General features: G+C 40.8%; 1 protein-coding gene across 2 annotated transcripts in view; it reads left to right on the top strand.

Moving 5' to 3' along the window:
• LOC109831506 (glutamyl-tRNA(Gln) amidotransferase subunit A-like) overlaps positions 1,588–18,968 on the top strand; it is a 49,957-nt gene continuing 32,576 nt past the window's right edge. Inside the window, exons 1-8 of one of the 2 annotated variants that reach the window (XM_020398840.1) lie at positions 1,588–1,648; positions 3,219–3,314; positions 3,394–3,510; positions 3,583–3,807; positions 4,191–4,273; positions 4,586–4,686; positions 5,080–5,203; positions 5,294–5,448. In XM_020398840.1, coding sequence (XP_020254429.1) covers positions 1,646–1,648; positions 3,219–3,314; positions 3,394–3,510; positions 3,583–3,807; positions 4,191–4,273; positions 4,586–4,686; positions 5,080–5,203; positions 5,294–5,448 — 904 coding nt within the window. In that variant the 5' untranslated portion in view covers positions 1,588–1,645. The remainder of the gene's footprint in view (positions 1,649–3,218; positions 3,315–3,393; positions 3,511–3,582; positions 3,808–4,190; positions 4,274–4,585; positions 4,687–5,079; positions 5,204–5,293; positions 5,449–18,968) is intronic. The other variant, XM_020398841.1, reaches the window with a different exon arrangement.

The raw sequence follows: 18,968 nt of genomic DNA, 5'->3' as shown, positions 1-18,968 counted from the left end.
TTGAATTTGCAAAACACAATCTCATACTTCAAAATGTATAAAAACACCATGAAAGTTCAAACTTATAAACAATATACAAAAATATAGGATTGCAAACAACCCCTAAAAATTTAGATTATCTAGAAAACCACCCAAAAGTTTCAATAATTACAACAACATTTTCAAGAATTAAAAAAAATTCAAAATAACACCCTAAAATTTCAACTATACAAACAGTAAAGTGAACAAATTATAAATTTGAAATTTGTGAAAAACACCCTTAAAGTTAGAAAATGCAAAAAACAATCTAAAAGTTTTGAATATTTCATAAAACACCCTCAAAAAATCAAAATTTATAAAAGATACTTGTTGTAAGTTTTGATCTATTTAGGGTGTTCTTTATAAATTTTGAATCTTTGTGGGCCTTTTTTATGATTTTTTGTAACTTGCATGGTGTTTTCTGGCCAAAACTCTCGTGGGGTGCTTGTAATCCAATATTGTCAATGAAATATTTCTAGATTTGAAATTTTAGTGCCTGTTTTGTAATTTTTGAGACGTTTTCTATAATTTGTGAAACTTTTAGGGTGTTTTCTATGAATTTTAAATTGATCGTGAGGCTTTTTATAATTGTCAGATTTCTAAGGGAGTTTTTTTTATAAGTTTAACATTTTGAGGGGGATTTTTGTAATTTATTCATTTTGAGCTGAGAGTGGTAGAGATCCTTTTAGGTTAATTTTTAAGCATTATGACATATTTTCCCCACTAACTGTTCCAGAGTACTATATAATTATTATGTTAAAGTTTAACCCCGATTGCTTTAACTTATACCAAACAAACAACTGAACAAGCCCTAGTGTTGTCTGAGGCGGGGTTTTTTTTTTTAAAGAGGGAGTTGTTTATTCGACAAATAATTTGAGAGTTTAATTGGAGAGTTGCACTTTTTTTATATATAAATATTTAATTTTATCCTAAATAAAATCAAATTCACAAAATCTTGCATGGTATTAGAAAAAACTACTATCCTAACAGTGGAAATCCTACACAGTGTTGTTGGGTTTTAAAAAATTAGATTAGATTAGATACTTTTTTCATTATCACCTAATTAAAGAAAATACAAATGCCTGTCGCTCTGATACGGTCATCGCCCCTTGGAGTACTCATCCTACCCGCCGGTTTCTGGCCGTTCCCTGGGAAAAGTAGATTTCGCCCCCGTGTGGTGATTCCAGTTTCTTATACTGGGCCCTGAAGTTAAGGGACCCGCACGTCAGGGAGAGCGTGGAAGATTGTGAAACCGGTTTCTCTCTATTTCCAGCGCCCGCCACGAGCCACGCCCCCGCCACGTGTCACCCAGAGGGGATACCTCTTTCTTCCCCACTCTCCACAGTTCAGTAATTAACCACCGTTTCTCTACTCTCAATTTCCACCGCCTTCGCCATAACCTAAGGGACCCGCACGTCAGGGAGAGCGTGGAAGATTGTGAAACCGGTTTCTCTCTATTTCCAGCGCCCGCCACGAGCCACGCCCCCGCCACGTGTCACCCAGAGGGGATACCTCTTTCTTCCCCACTCTCCACAGTTCAGTAATTAACCACCGTTTCTCTACTCTCAATTTCCACCGCCTTCGCCATAACCAGCATCACGTTCGCTCTTCGATCTCCTCTCAAACGATGGTACGTCGCGTTGATCTTCCTCTCCCAGCCTTCTTGTTTTCGATTGCATGTGATTAATGTAACGTAACACCCAGAATATTGAAATTAACTAACTACGCTGCAGGTTCGAAGGTTTAGCACCTTATTTCGTCTGTTTTTTGGCATATTTTAATTATCTGGTTGATTTTACTTTATTTTTTTGGTGGATATTTGTTTGAGATTTTATCTGGAGATGAATCGTCTGTCCCAGGAGTTAATTGAGCGTCTGTCCCAATTGAAGGTTGAGGTTAATCTTACATCTTTAACTAAATCACTCTAATACCCGCGAAGTGTTGCGCACAATTTCTGTAAATTTTAGCATCACAAGTTGTGCTTAATTGATCCTATGTGTCTCCAAGAGTTGGTGCCTCATTCTCTCTTCTGCCTCCTTTTCACACTCCTGGCCGCCTCTCTCTTTCCCGACACGCTCGCTAGTTCTAGATCTTATATCTTGTAAGTGGTCGTTTTGCTTATTAGATTTGATTGGGTCTATATGAGGCAATTGAGTTAAATGTGCTTCTTGATGGAGTCATTTGCTTTAACCATGTCTGGAATTATATTTACGTCATGGGAACGTTGGAGGATTAAACTCTAGTCGGAGGAAGGTCGGTGGATGAAAATGTGGATTATAGTGCATGTCCAGCAATGCATTGGTGCACAATTTGTTTGTACCTATGAATGCATGCTACATTTTATCTTGTTACTTCTTTTGAGGGATCAAACTGTATTTGAGTTTCTATGTATGTTTGTATTTCCTAATTATCTTGTTTCATTATTAACTTGTTAATCAAACGCTGGGGCTTAGGCCTCACGTTTTCTCCCAAAAAAAACTTATTGGGTCTGAAAAATGATAAAGTGATATGGAACTTGAGAAATACCGAGAAGACCATGATCGGAAAGCGGAAAAAAGTTACACCATCTCAAACTTGAGCTAGCCCATCAGTATACAAGATATGCATGTGAACTGCATGCTTATTCTTATTCACATCTAAAAGCAATATTTAATAAGATTCTGACTTTAATCATTGAATTTCCTATTTTCATCTCTCCAAGTGATAAATGGGGTGACCTTTTTTGTGCTCTGTCAACAATTATTAAATAAGGTAGAGGTCTGACTTTTTAGACTCAAAAACTCATGAATGTTATGTCTATTGCTTTTGTTAATTTGAATTAATTCTCTTTTCGAGTTCCAGTATGGCAAAAGCTGACTTCCTCTGCTATAAGTTTAAAGTGACAAATGGCCCCTGTAAACTATAGCATTATTGGAAATTATATTATCCCTAGCCAGTTAGCATGTGATTTTAATACAAGATTATTTCAAAGTGCTGAAGTTACGTTGTAGATCACACTCCTATTGAGAGCCATACTAATTACCATGTTCAGGAGTTATAAGCACTTAAACCCTCGATTTAAAAAGTGTCATTGTTTCTTCCAGCTTTATTCAAGGAGTATCCTCTTATTCGCCTGGATGAAGAACGAAATAGTTCTGATCTTGTTTTAGTACTTAGAAGAACAATATGTAGTTTTTCCTGACATCTGTAACACAACACAGGTGAGTATACATAATAAATTCTGGGATCTCATGTCCCGTAGAGTTCAGGTTCATTCTTATATGAATGTCTCCAGATATCATCATAAGGTTTGGAAGGTAGGGATGATTTTCCACTTTATTTGTTCCCTAATTACTCCGTCACCTCTCACAACTATCATTCCCTGCAACTGTCCAGAAGCGAAAGCAAACCATTCCGGCAGAACATATAAAACACAGAGGAAGAGTTTGTGAGGTTTACGCACTCAAGGAGGGATTAAAGTATATCGATGAAGATTTTTTCGACGATTCAAAGGTAAAATTGGACTTCTAATGTAGTAATATTAACTTGGACATAGTAGTGTAACTTGACTTCTGATATCAATAGGTTAAAGAAATGATGAGAGGTGCAAAAGAGTTCAACATACCAACATTCAGAGAGAACCGTGAACTTGTAGCATCTGAAGACGGAGGCCTGCATAATCCATCAGTTCTTGTATTCAATTCATCTTGGGGAAGCAATGAAGCTCCAATCAAAGTTGAAAAGTTTAATTATCCTTCTCTCTCTGGAGTGCAGAGGCCAACAAAGGAAGATGATATTGCCTTCATGACGGTAAATTTGTATCGCTGGGTTAAATACGCAGTTTGGTTTTGAGAATTTGTATTAGGCGCCAATCCATATAGCGAATCTGTCATTTAATTCACTATTCTTTAACTTTGTACGATGTCTAGGAAAATTGTAGAGGATTTCTCCTTTTATGATTTTTAATTACACGCTCAATATGATAATAAGGTACTCATCCCTATTGGCCAATTGAACCCATTGGCTTTTGGCCATACTTCTTATCTTGAAAGTTAGCACCAACTCAGAGGGTTGATGAGTGATATAGATAGCCATTATATTTGGTAATCATTTGAGGTGGAAAGAAGAACTAGATGATGACGGTGATGACATGTCATTGATTTTTCCCTCATGTATGATTGATTCCTTGCCAGGTACTTGAACTAGGAGTACTAATTAGAACCAAGAAGATCACTTCACTGGAGCTTACAGACATTTTTCTTCAAAGATTGAAGAGGTATGTTGAGGATCTGAATTTTATATATAATCACTTATGTCTTTTTTTGTTTTTTTTTCCTCCTCTCCTCCTCCTCATTTTTTTAATGAATGAATGGATGGATAAATTAGATTAACTCCTATCTTTTCCTATAGGCAATGAGAAGAATCCTCTCATGTGTAACTCGATTATTACCTTGTTGTCACATGCTGTGTTTTTGGAAATTTAGCTTGTGTACCTTTTCTTGTGGTTGTAATATGATAATGCTTTAAAGATCATTTTTATTGTTACATCCAAAATTCTAAATGATTTCAGTTATCGGAAATTCTATAGGTATAATCATGTCCTTGAAGCCGTGATTACATATACTGAAGAGTTAGCACACTCGCAGGCGAAGGAAGCAGATAGACTGCTTGAACAAGGAATTTACCTGGGTAACTCCCTTTTTCTTTTTTGTTGAGAAGAAAAGGATGGGACTCGAATGATAAAAGACACAGCCTGCTACAAATTTTGTACTATTTTACTAAAACTGTATTAGTGCTTGTCATAGATGATCACAATTCATAATTTAGAATACTTTACCACGGGGATCTCTAGAGAGGAGGTTTTGTGTTTGTGTGTGTGGGGGCTCATAGATGAGAAGTTGCTGCTGCTTCTTTTTTTTTCCTTTTTTTTTCTTTTTTTTTCTTTTTTTTTCTCTGGGAGCAAATATCTATAGCAAGTACCATATTGTCTCCATAAAATTGGACCACTAGTAGTATTTACTTTGGCTCGTTATTAGCTGAAGTCCTTCATACGGAACTTCTAATTTGTGACATGAGCTACAGGTCCTCTCCACGGAATTCCATATGGGTTGAAAGATATCATATCTGTTCCAAATTACAAGACCACCTGGGGTTCAAAAATGTTCAAAGATCAGGTTCTCGACATTGAAGCTTGGGTGTATAAAAGGTGCATCTTGAGGTTTTGTTTACTTTAGATGCTGTAAAACTCTTTAATTTGGTCTCTTTTTTTTTTCAAAATCATTAAATTTTGTTCCAGGCTAAAGAATGCAGGAGCTGTTCTTGTGGCAAAGCTTGTTACTGGGTCGCTGGCTTATGATGATATCTGGTTTGGGGGAAGGACCCGTAACCCTTGGAATATTGCGGAGTTTTCTACTGGTTCATCAGCTGGGCCTGCTGCCAGCACCTCTGCAGGTGTTCATCTTTGCTTTGAAGTAACTTACACTATTCTCCTTGATTTTTTTAAGTAATAGCATAGTAGGAATTGTGAACACGTGGGGTGTGGGGACCACACCCCACGTTCTGTTACCCACGAGCACGAGATGCGTCTCGTGCTCATTCGTGGGGGGCACTTGTGTAAACGCGTTCTGTTAACGCGTTTTTCGGCCGAAGCTATAAATAGAAGATTCTAGGGTTTCGTGAATTTGGTTTTTTTGGGGTGAAAACGCAGAAGCCTTTGCGGGAGAAAAACGCAGCCGTCCTTTTGAAGAAATAGGTTATTTTGAGCAGCCCTTTTTTTAGGGTTTTGAGCATCTTGTAGAGATATTGTGAGGGATTTTAGAGTTTGTTTGAGGGTTTAAGTTGTGAGTGATTGTAAACCCTAGTTGTAATCTCTCTCTCTAATAGTAGATCTCCCCCTCCTTGCTCCGTGGACATAGGCAATTTACCAAACCACGTAAATTGGTTGTATCACTATTTGTGTGATTTGTAATAGCTTTTAGGTTCTCTCGACAGGTTAGTCCTAGAACTGATGAGAGGAAGAGCTGATATCTCACTTGGTTGAGATATTTTGCTTAAGGTTCTTGTTTCCTTGGTGAAACAGGTTTTCCTATTGCAACCTGACTCTTTTGTTGTGCTGCCGAAGTGCTACCGAAGTGCTGTCGAAATTTTCACTGCGCACAACAAGTGGTATCAGAGCCCAGATTTCAGATCTAGGATTTTGGAGTTTGGTGGAGGAAGATTCTTGTGTGAAGCTTGTGTTAGACCCTAGATAGGGTGATTAGGGTGTTATGCTAATCTAATCCGATTTTATGCTAATTAAAATTAATTAACAAGTTATCCTAATAAGAATAAAATACAATAATATATATGAGCTAGGATGAGCAATATGAACTAATGAATATATCCTAGCAATGAGATATTACAAATATATGAGCAAGGATATATAAACAACACAAGGGTAAATAATGTAAACAAAGAGGTGGACAAACTAACTAATGAGACAAAGGTGATATGAGCAATGAGCACAAATATAAATGAATGCCAAAGCACACACAAACACAATCAAATGATCACAGAGTTCGGACCTTCTATCCTACGTCTCCGCTCCCCACTCCCGGGGAGAAATCCACTAACACAACCGGATTTTCTACGCTTACCCGAACAACGTTTACACCTCACACTCGATTTTCTAGCTAACCGAAAACTTTACAATCACCACTCTTGTAATCTCACTCTACACCCTCTCAAGTGTTGAACTAGACATGTCTCCCTCAAGTACTCGGTTACAACCTCTTCCTAGGTTCGTCAAGCGACGCCACTCCTCTTGGGACGATCCCCGACTCTCGCCACACACTTCTCTCGTTGTACAAGTGTATTACAAAGTGAATCTCACAATAAGGCTCAATACAATAAATCTTTGTTCTCTACTATGGATGAGAACATAATGAAAGCTCACACTCAAATGTTACAACTCTCACCAACCCAAATATACTATGTATGAAAATACGATAAGATCAAGTGTGTGTGTAAACAATGAGTGAATCAAATCAACTAAACTCAAATGTAAAACTAGCTTTAAATAAGATGATAATCAAGAAAATAGATATAAAGCTAGAAAAGAGTTTAGGAAAACTTCTCAATAGATGACAAGAGATGGAAGGAGAATAGTTGGATGCCCAAACACCAATAGATGATCTCCTCAAGCTCTTGTGAAATTGATTTCACAAACTCAAACTTCCAAATGCTTAAAAGCTTCTTAAACACACTTAAACCAAACTAAAACCTTTGTTAAAACTCTTTTAAACTTGGTTAAGAAACTCTCTTAGTTGTTGCTGAAAGAGGAGAGCAATGTGGTATTTATAGTCTCTCAAAACATCAGCAAAACCTAATAGAAAAGACTAAAAAACCATCAGAAAACAGCTGGAAAAAATAGCCGTTGGAACTGAAAAGACAGAGCGGAGGTGATGGGGACATCCGGACGCGTACACGAGATTTTCGCCGAGTTTATCAGCGCAGGAGGCGCTATGTTGCATCATTATGGTTTTGAATTCAGTTGTAATAAATTAGTTTGAATTTTAAATTTTGAATTTCAAAATTTCGAATTTTGATTTGGTAGTTATTGAAATGATGAATGAAATTGATTTGCTAATTAATGGTGTGAAACCCTAGCTTATTGATTTTTGATCAGCCGTCATTCTCTTCCTCAAAGAAAATCAAATTTTGTACTGTTCATCGTCTTCTTCCAGCAACCAACTTCCAAACCCACAAACGAATCCACCCCCTCTCCTCATTCGGCTCAAGCAACCACCCTGACCTCCACAACCGCTGCCAACATCAACCCCCTCCTCCGCCTAAACCCTCACCTCCGAATCCCCAACTCCAGCAACCGCCCAGCACCACCCGACCAGGCCGCCGCTGCCTTCACCCGCGTCGCCGTCCACCCAGGCCGCCACCGCCTTCACCATTCGAGAGCGTGCCCGAGTACGTTGAGCGTGTGACTCATCAGATCGTTGACAGCGTAGAGAGTAGTTTGGGAATCAGTTCGTGGCATCGGCGTTTCCATCCAGATACACCACTCCATCCGAATTACGCCGCCCTCGGTGGAGAGCTTCCACCCCTCATATTTGGCGTCGTTGAACCACCTCCAGAGGATCCTCCCGTCGAACCAGTTCAACCCGACGAAGGTTCAACTTTCTTTCGCCCAATTATTTTCGGAACTGCTATTGCTTGCATGTTGTTATCAATATTACTATCGATCGTATTTGTGCTGTAATCAGTTTGACTAAGTGAGCGAGCGAATCTGTTGCTAAGTATTTTTACTTATCCAAATATTACACTTTGAACTGTATTGAGAGAACGAATCATTACATTTATTTTCTGGATCATTTACAAAAGATTTGAACTTAGTACATTGCAACTTTTGCTTAAAACCCATCGAAAGCTACATTTTGTTCTTGAGCTTCCTGCCTAGATCGATCGCTGATTTGGCGAAGCATTGTTGTCATTAATCTTCATACCTGCATCACATTGTTTCGCATCATTTTTGGTATCAGAGCCAGGTTCTAGGTTAGGAAATTTGTGAGTCTTTATTATTTTAAAAAAAAAATAGTCATTTCATTTAATTTTTGTGCACCCACCCATTTCATCGCATTTATTTGTTAGTGCTTGCCCACTCGTACCGGTCTACCCTATCGCTTAGGAGAGTCAAGTGAGTCGACTAGTGAGTCCAGTATGTCAGGTAGTAATGATCCCGAACTCTATAAGAAACTCGATGAACTAGCAGGACAATTAGGTGCCGTAGTCCAGGGTTTAACGAATCTTCGAAATGAAACCAACGAAAAGTTTGCTAGGCTCGAAGAAGCTCGTGTTGCAACTCCACCACCACCAGATCAAGGTTATCAACATATCGCCCCACCGCTGCAAGGTCAAGGCTATGGAAACTTCGTTCAGCGGCCCCCACATCAACCGGTACCTGATCCGGATGCGCAATACCTGAGGAGTATTAAGATCAACGCCCCAACCTTTGACGGCAAGCTCGACCCACAAGCTTTCTTGGACTGGCTGAAGAGCATGGATCGTTATTTTGATTGGTACGCCCTGACGGAACCCCGAAAGGTCAAATTCGCCGCTATGAAACTTACCGGACCTGCTTGCCAATATTGGACCAACCTCGAAACGTTGAGGCACATTAGAGGTGAGTTACCGATTACAACTTGGCGAGAAATGACCAATGAACTTAAACAGAAATACCTTCCGCCATCATTCTATCATCGGTTGTTAGATAAGTGGCATCGCCTCACTCAAGGAACCAAATCTGCGAAAGACTATGTCGCACAATTTGACGAACTGTTCACTCGATGCAACACTATTGAACAAGAGGCGCCAATGAAAGTCTTGTCGAAGTTTAGAGCTGGATTGAGAAATGATCTGCAAACCGAACTCTTTGCTCGGGGAGTAGACACCCTTGAAAAAGCTTACGCGTTAGTTCAAGATCTAGATGAAGCCAAATCCCATCAATCTTATAGGAATCAGGATTTTAGAGCTCATTCTTCCCAATCTTCCCGTGCCACTACTTCTAGTCATCCTCCGAGTCGATCTAACCCCAGTTCTTCCCAGTCTAAAGTCGATTCCAAAGGCAAGGAACCGGAGAAAGATTTCTCCAAGATTGGCGCTCACGTCAAGTGCTACAAATGCCAAGGGTATGGGCATGTTTCTGCGAACTGTCCGACCCGTCACAAGGTGACTATCATCGATGGACAATACGAATATGAACCTGAGCCTGACAGTGATGAGTTTGTCCATCAAGTTGACGATGATACCGATGATTTCGAGGATGATGCTGATGATACTATCTTGAGTTGTCTTAGACAAATTGACCCTCCTACCGTATCAGTTGTCAGATGCGCCATTTCTCAACCCAAGGCTGTTGATGATTGGAGACGTACTTCCATTTTCCACACGTTCACAAAGATTGGTGATAAAAATTGTAAAGTGATCGTGGACAGTGGAAGTTGCATTAACGCGGTCTCCTCAGCTGTGATCGCTAAGCTTGGTCTCAAGGTTGTACCCCATCCTAATCCATACAAGGTATCATGGATTAACGACACCGCCCTCAATGTCCAAGAGAGATGCCTAGTCCCTCTTCAATTTGCCATTTATAAGGACAAAGTTTGGTGCGATGTTTTGAAAATGGATGTGGGTCAAGTTATTCTTGGAAGGCCCTGGTTATTTGATAACGACGTTCACATCTTCGGGCGATCCAATATGCTATTGTTTGAACACGACGGGAAGAAGGTCAAGATCCTTCCGGTTCAACCAAAAGGAACTGACAAGAAGACCGACCCAAATAAATCTTCCCAAGGTGTTAACCTGATTGGAGCCAAAGAAATTGATCGTGAACTGGCCAACGGAGCTCCTATTTTCGCCCTCGCCGCTAGAGAAGCTCCGAAGGATATTTCTAACGTGGTTCCCCCAGAAGTCGCTACTGTGTTGGACGAATTTTCTGACGTCTTCCCTGAAGACCTCCCGGACCAATTACCCCCGATGCGTGATATCCAACACGCAATTGATTTAGTCCCGGGAGCATCCCTTCCCAATTTGCCTCACTATCGGATGAATCCCAATGAGCATGCAGAGTTGAAAAGGCAAGTTGATGAATTGTTGAAGAAGGGCTTTGTGAAAGAAAGCATGAGCCCTTGTGCGGTCCCCGCATTACTGACGCCAAAGAAAGATGGAACATGGCGTATGTGTGTGGATAGCCGTGCGATTAACAAGATTACGGTGAAATACCGTTTCCCCATTCCCCGGTTGGATGACATGCTTGACTTAATGTCTGGAGCCACCATCTTCTCTAAGATTGATCTTAAGAGTGGCTACCATCAGATTCGCATCCGTCCCGGTGATGAATGGAAGACCGCTTTTAAGACCAAAGATGGATTGTACGAATGGATGGTCATGCCCTTTGGATTGACTAATGCTCCGAGCACCTTTATGAGAGTGATGACTCAAGTACTCCGCCCCTTCACTGGAAAATTTTTGGTTGTGTACTTTGACGATATCCTTATTTACAGTAACTCTCGTGAGCAGCACGTGGACCATCTGCGTCAAGTCTGTGCCGTGTTGAGAAAAGAGCAACTTTATGCTAATCCTAAGAAATGTACTTTTCTTACACAGCAAGTCATTTTTCTAGGATTCGTGGTCTCGTCTGAAGGAGTATCCGCTGACCCTGAGAAAGTCAGAGCTATCAAAGAATGGCCCGAACCCAAGAGCATTAGAGATGTTCGAAGTTTTCACGGACTCGCTACTTTTTATCGTCGGTTTATCAAGGGTTTCAGTACCATCATGGCCCCTATTACCGATTGCTTGAAGAAAGGTGAGTTCGAGTGGTCAAAAGCTGCTACCAAGGCATTTGAAGAGATCAAGCAAAGGATGTTGCAGGCTCCTGTTATGCGCCTGCCCGATTTTTCTAAAGTCTTCGAAATTGCGTGTGATGCCTCTGGTATTGGAATAGGTGGAGTCCTATCTCAAGAAGGACATCCCGTTGCTTACTTCAGTGAGAAGCTTAATGACACTAGGCAACGTTATTCCACTTATGATAAAGAGTTCTATGCGGTGATACAATCTCTTCGACACTGGCGTCACTATCTGCTCCCACAAGAATTCGTCATATATTCTGACCACGAAGCTCTTCGATATATTCACTCCCAAAAGAAGTTGAACGCTAGACATGGTCGATGGGTTGAGTTCCTCCAGGATTATACCTACACGATCAAACATAAAGCGGGAGTAGAAAATAAAGCCGCCGACGCACTCAGTCGTCGCATGCACCTCCTCTCCACTTTGAGTGCGGAAGTTATCGGTTTTGAGAAAGTCAAAGACCAATATGAATCGTGCCCTGATTTTAGCGAAGTTTATACTTTGCTAAATGATGGAGTGATCCGTGAAATCGATGGCTTTCTCCTGAAGGATGGATATCTCTTCCATTTTCGCAAGTTGTGTATTCCTGACACCTCCCTGAGAGAATTCTTAATTTGGGAATTACACGCTGGAGGCCTTGCAGGACATTTTGGAAATAACAAGACTGTCGAGGCAGTGGAAAGTCGCTTCTATTGGCCAAGTATGAAACGAGACGTTGTTAGACTAGTGAGTAGATGTCACATCTGCCAATTGGCAAAACAACGTAAACAGAACACTGGTTTGTACACTCCTCTCCCTGTGCCAAATTGTCCATGGCAGGATGTTAGTATGGATTTCGTGTTAGGACTCCCGAAAACGATTAGAAAACACGATTCTATCTTTGTTGTTGTGGACCGCTTCTCCAAAATGGCCCACTTCATACCATGTTTCAAAACTTCCGACGCCTCTCATGTTGCCAAGCTATACTTCAACGAAGTTGTTAAACTGCACGGGCTTCCGAAAACAATCGTGTCAGATAGGGATGTTAAATTTACAAGTTATTTCTGGAAAACCCTTTGGCACAAAATGGGAACTAAACTTCAATTCTCTACGGCCTTTCATCCCCAGACTGACGGTCAAACTGAGATAGTCAATCGGAGCTTAGGTAACCTATTAAGATCGCTAGTTGGCGAGAATCTTAGGAGTTGGGATCAACATTTGCCTACTGCTGAATTTGCTTATAATAACTCTGTTAATAGGTCTACAGGTGTCAGTCCAGCTGAAGTCGTGTATGGTTACAAACCTAGACAGCCTATAGATCTTGTCCCCGTGTCTGCACATCATAGAGTATCTGAGTCAGCATCTGCATTTGCATCTCGCATTCATGACTTGCATAAAGACATCAGTAAGAAGATCAATCCGTCGAACCAGTTCAACCCGACGAAGGTTTAACTTTCTTTCGCCCAAATATTTTCGGAACTGCTATTGCTTGCATGTTGCTATCAATATTATTATCGATCGTATTTGTGCTGTATTCAGTTTGATTAAGTGAGCGAGCGAATCTGTTGCTAAGTACTTTTACTTATCTAAATATTACAATTTGAACTGTATTGAGAGAACGAATCATTACATTTATTTTCTGGATCATTTACAAAAGATTTGAACTTAGTACATTGCAACTTTTGCTTAAAACCCATCGAAAGCTACAATTTGTTCTTGAGCTTCCTGCCTAGATCGATCGCTGATTTGGCGAAGCATTGTTGTCATTAATCTTCATACCTGCATCACATTGTTTCGCATCAGGAGGTCGACCGCGAACAACAAAGAAACATAAAAAGGCTCTGGACAAGCGACGGTCGACCGCGAAAGTCTCTGGACTTGCTACGGTCGACCGCCACGGTCGACCGCGAGCCATAAAAACCTATAATGAGTTTCTGAACTCATGGCAATCGACCGTGGCGGTCGACCGCGAACTGACACATGAAATCAGGTTGTGTAAAACTGTTTTGCTGACTTTAAAACACTGTTTAAAAATATCAAATAAATTCCAAAAAATATAAAACTTTGGGGAATAATTGTAGACATGATAATAAACATGCTACAATGAAAAATATCATCATTTTACAAAATAGGCCAAAACACGAAAATGTAAACATATGAATTTTGACATGGGGGGAGCCAATAAAAAATAACATGAGTTCTGAACTCATGGCGGTCGACCATGACGGTCGATCGCGAACTGATACATGCTAAAACAAGTTTTGAAAGCTGAAATGCTGATTTTGAAACCCTGTTTAAAAATATCAAATAAATTCTAAAAAATATAAAACTTTAGGGAATGATTGTAGACATGATAATAAACATGCTACAATAACTGGTTTCCAAAAAAGACTTCCCAAATAAAAAATATCATCATTTTACAAAATAGGCTAAAACACAAAAATGTAAACATATGAATTTTGACATTTTGGCTAAACCATGTTTTGAAACATTACAAAATAATTTTATAGACTTAATAAAATATATATATGATTATTGTTAAGTCCAAAAACTAAGAGTACAATATTTTTACTAATATAACAGAAAATGAAACATATGAGTATGTATATGAAAATATATTTGTTTCATATCTAAGTAGTTAAACCAAATCACAATAATAAATATGAAATATGTAATTTCATATTTATAAACATAAAAACCAAAACTTGTGTTGTATATATATATGACTACGTATATATACAAGGAAACCAATAAAATGTGTGTGTATATGATATTGAGCTTAGAGTATCTAACACACATAATATAAATCTAAACTAATATACCCAAGAAATCTTGATCTTCAATAAGCTTGACTTGGTATACTATGCGGATGAAGCTGAACTTGGATCTTGAACTTGAATTGCATAAGCTTCACTCCACAATTCCGCCAACCTCCATTTGATATCGTCGTTAAAGCGTTATTCCATCAATCCTCCAACTCGTTGTTTGCCTAGAATAAATACAAAAACACAAACACTAGACAAACAACATTAAAAGTAAATTATTTGTTAAACATTATCAAAACAAGAAGACCAACAGCTTGGTTCTTGGAGTTCTAGGTTTCGGTGGAGATAACATTAGGAGTTACCGTTGGAGATTTTACTTTCCTCGTGTGGATAGGAGATCTATTTGGATTCCGATTTAGGGTTCAGTTGGGTGGTTCCTAATTTCTATCAAATTTGTTCTTTCTCTACAATTTAGAATTAGTTTGCAATGGAAGAAGAAGGTGAAAATAGCAAGTCGATGGCGAGTACAATACAAGTTGGTTTTCAGAATACTAAGATTAGTGTGGTGAAGTATGACGACAAAATCAACTTTGGTTTGTGGATGAGCGACGTACAGGATGCGCTTAAGCTCAGAATTTAGAAGAGACCATCATGGTCCACGAGAGGCCACCTAAATATGATGAGGCGATATGAGAGAAGATGAATAGGAACGTGTGTGGGGTGATTAGGTCATGTTTAGAACAGGAACTGAAATATGATGTGATTAGGGTGACATGTGCAATAAAGATGTGGGAAATTCTCAATAACAAGTATCTCACAAAGAGTGTTGAGAACAGGTTGCACTTGCTGCGAAGACTCTTCAGATTTCAGATGTCCAGAGGCACCTCGCTAGCGGCTCATGTGAACAACTACACTAAGTTGTTGTCGGACTTAACGAATGTTGATGAGAAGATATCAGATGAGTACAAGACGATTATTTTGTTGGGCTTCTTACCGGATGAGGAGTGATACCTTCGTGCTCACTTTGTTGAACGGGAGATCTTCTATCAGCTATAGTGAAGTGACTAACGCATTGACCAATTACGATTTGAGGAGAAAGGATAATGAGACTTCTCGTGCTAGCACTTCAGGCGAGGCCTTGTCGACGGGAAGTAGAGCCTATATCCGAAAGGTGGGTAATAGAGGGAGGTTAAAGTCAAGAAGTCGCCACCAATTAGCAAAGAATCAATGTGCATTCTATAAGGAGCAGGAACATTGAAAGAGAGACTGCCCGAAGCTCAAGGAGAAAGAGAATGACAAGAAAAAGGGCCTAAAGGCTAATGAGGTGAATATTACAAAAGACGATGATTCCGATGATTCGTGCTTTTCTCTACTGATTACTCCGGAGGTGAACCATGTGGATGCATCAGATTAGATGTTTGATTCCGGCGCTACTTATCATGTGACCCCTAAGCGAGACTGGTTTGTATCTTTTGAGATAGTCGACGGGGGTGTTGTTGTCATGAGAAATGATCAATCCTGTGGCGTTTGTGGGATAGGTACCGTGCGGATTAGGATGCACGATGGAGTAGTCCGTGAGTTGAAGAAGGTGAGATGTGTTCCTCAACTGAAAAAAATCTTATCTTAGTTGGAGCTTTGGAGGCGAAGGGATTCAATGTGACTTTCGCAAACGCTGTAGCGAAGGTTACTAAGGGATCATTGGTGGTGATGAAGGGAGTCCGCAATCAGAATTTGTATTATCTGAAGAAAAGCACCGAGATTGGTCAGGTTGCTTCGGCTATTTCAGAAGCGGACATGAGCAGACTTTAGCACTATAGGTTTGGACACACAGGTGAAAAGTCACTGCAGGTATTGTGCAAGCAGGGGCTATTGAAGGGAGCCAAGAGTGGGAAGATTGAGTTCTATGAACACTGTGTTCTTGGTAAGAAGACGAAGGTGAAGTTCGGGACTATCATTTATCAGACGTGGGGCATCCTGGACTACGTGCACACAGACGTTTGGGGTCCCACTAAGACTATATCACTTGGTGATCGACATTGGTTCGTCACGTTCGTTGATGACTATTTGTTGGGTGTACACCATGAAGAAGAAAAGTGAAGTCCTAGATATATTTATGGAGTGGAAAAAGAGATTGGAAGTACAGACTGGGAGAAAGATCAAGACGTTGAGATCCGACAACGGTGGTGAGTATACTTCTGACCCCTTTCAGCAGCTATGTCGAGACGATGATATAGAAAGACACTTCACAGTTAGTCATACAATGCAGCAAAATGGGGTGATAGAGAGGTTGAATCGGTATGTACTGGAGAAGATCCGATGCTTATTATCGAAGAGTGGTTTGGAGAATATCTTTTGGGCTGAGGCACTTACATATGCGAGCCACCTCATTAATAGGCTGCCTTCATCTGTGATTAAGGGGAAGACCCCAATGGAGAAGTGGTCGGGAGAGCCAGCACACGACTATGATCAGCTTAAGGTATTCGGGTGCCCTACATTTTATCATGTGAGAACAAATAAATTGGAACCTCGAGCTAGGAAGGCCATATTTGTAGGATTCAAACATGGTGTTACGGGATACAAGCTTTGGGATCTAGTTGATAAGAAGATTGTGCTGAGTAGAGACGTCACGTTTGATGATGCTTCTATCTTGAAGCTTCCCAACTCTCATCAGGTGGAGATCGACCCGACGGAGGAGATATCGCAGGTGGTGGAGATCGATGCAGCTTCACATTGTCCGGATGGTACAGTATCCATTAGAGTGCCGACTGAGGTGACGCCAGGCGAGCACGACGGTGACACGGAGGATACGGGTACTAATATGCAGGATCAGGGATCGACGACTCAGGTTCAGGATTCGATTGCGGTTCGGAGACAGAGGAGAAACATACAGATGCCAGCACTGTATGCCGACACAGTTGCGTATGCACTTCCAGTGAAGAGTATCGATGAGTTGGTGCCTACTACATTCAGAGAGGCCGAGCAGATTTCGGAGGCTGATTCGTGGCAGGTGGCTATGCAGGAGGAGATGGAATCTCTTCATAAGAACGATACATGTGAGCTTGTTGAGCTTCCGAAGGGGCGGAAGGCAATTGGTTGCAAGTGGGTATACACGAAGAAAGAGGGCATTGAGGGCACTCCATTGAGGTTCAAAACTAGGTTGGTTGCGAAGGGCTATACACATGAGGAATGTATTGACTATAATGAGGTTTTTTCTCCGGTGGTGAAGCATTCTTCGATTCGGATTTTACTAGCTTTGGTGGCACAGTATGGTTTGGAGTTAGATCAGTTGGATGTGAAGGTATTTTTTCATGGTGATCTTGATGAAAAAATATATATATGACTCAGCCATTGGGATTCCGAGCTGCAGGGAAAGATAAGTTGGTTTGCAGGTTGAAGAAATCGCTATACGGTTTGAAGCAGTCTCCTCGACAGTGGTATAGGCGATTCGATGGTTTTATGATTGGTCATTCGTACACTCGGAGCCAGTTTGATCCTTGCGTATATTTTCGCAAGTTAAAAGGAGGTGTGTACATCTATTTGTTACTTTATGTTGATGACATGTTGGTTGCCTCTATTTCCAGATCTGCTATAGATGAGTTGAAGGCACAGCTTTCAAAGGAGTTTGAGATGAAGGACTTGGGTGAGGTCAAACGCATTTTGGGAATGTAGGGATGGAGATCGGCAGAGACAAGAAGAAGGGCAGAATTTGTTTGACACAGGTGGCTTATTTGAAGAAGGTTCTACAGCGATTCCATGTTAGCATGGATACGAAGCCAGTTGGTGTACCTTTGGGAGCCCATTTGAAGCTTTCAGCTAACCTTTCACCAAAGACAGTTAAAGATCGAGAGTTGATGTCGAAAACTCCATATGCGAGCGTGGTTGGGAGCTTGATGTACGCGATGGTATGTACGAGGCCGGATTTGTCACAGGCAGTGAGCATGATTTCGAGATACATGCATGATCCAGGAGTGGGTCATTGGGACGTCGTGAGATGGATTTTGAGGTACATTCGAGGTACGCTCAATGTTGGTTTGGTTTATGAGCGGGACACTACAGGTGGACAGTTGTGCATTGGCTATGTTGATTTTGAGCATGATTTCGAGATACATGCATGATCCAGGAGTGGGTCATTGGGACGTCGTGAGATGGATTTTGAGGTACATTCGAGGTACGCTCAATGTTGGTTTGGTTTATGAGCGGGACACTACAGGTGGACAGTTGTGCATTGGCTATGTTGATTTGGATTATGCCGGGGATTTGGATAAGCGCCGGTCTACGACGGGGTATGTGTTCACTTTGACCCGTGCGCCGGTGTGTTGGAGATGCACCTTACAGTCGACGGTGGCTTTGTCTACGACGGAGGCAGAGTATATGGCAGTTACGGAGGCTGTGAAGGAGGCTATTTGGCTTCGAGGACTTTTGGAGGAACTTGGTATATCGCAGAGGTCCGTCACTATTCATTGTGATAGCATGAGTGCTATCTATTTGGCGAAGAATCAGGTTTTTCATGCGAGGACGAAGCACATTGACGTTCGTTATCACTTCGTTCGAGATGTTCTTGAAGATAGCGATGTGGAAATTGTGAAAGTCCACACGAAGGATAATCCGGCGGATATGCTCACTAAGGTGGTTCCGAGCAACAAGTTTGATCATTGTCGAAACTTGTTGAACATTCGTGATTGTTAAGGCCGTTGGTGGCCATTTGGGTGAACTACGTTTGTCTTGATTCCTTGGGCAAGAGGATACGTAGGTGTAGGCGTCAAAAAATGCTGAGAGATATCCAAACACAGCTCAAAAGGAAGTCATCCAAAATGTCAAAAAGAACACAAGTAT

Source organism: Asparagus officinalis, chromosome 2 (genome assembly GCF_001876935.1).
Source record: "Asparagus officinalis chromosome 2, Aspof.V1, whole genome shotgun sequence".
Classification (NCBI taxonomy): Eukaryota; Viridiplantae; Streptophyta; class Magnoliopsida; order Asparagales; family Asparagaceae; genus Asparagus; species Asparagus officinalis.
The sequence above is the reverse complement of the archived record's forward strand: the minus strand, read 5'-3'. Positions and strand labels throughout refer to the sequence as shown.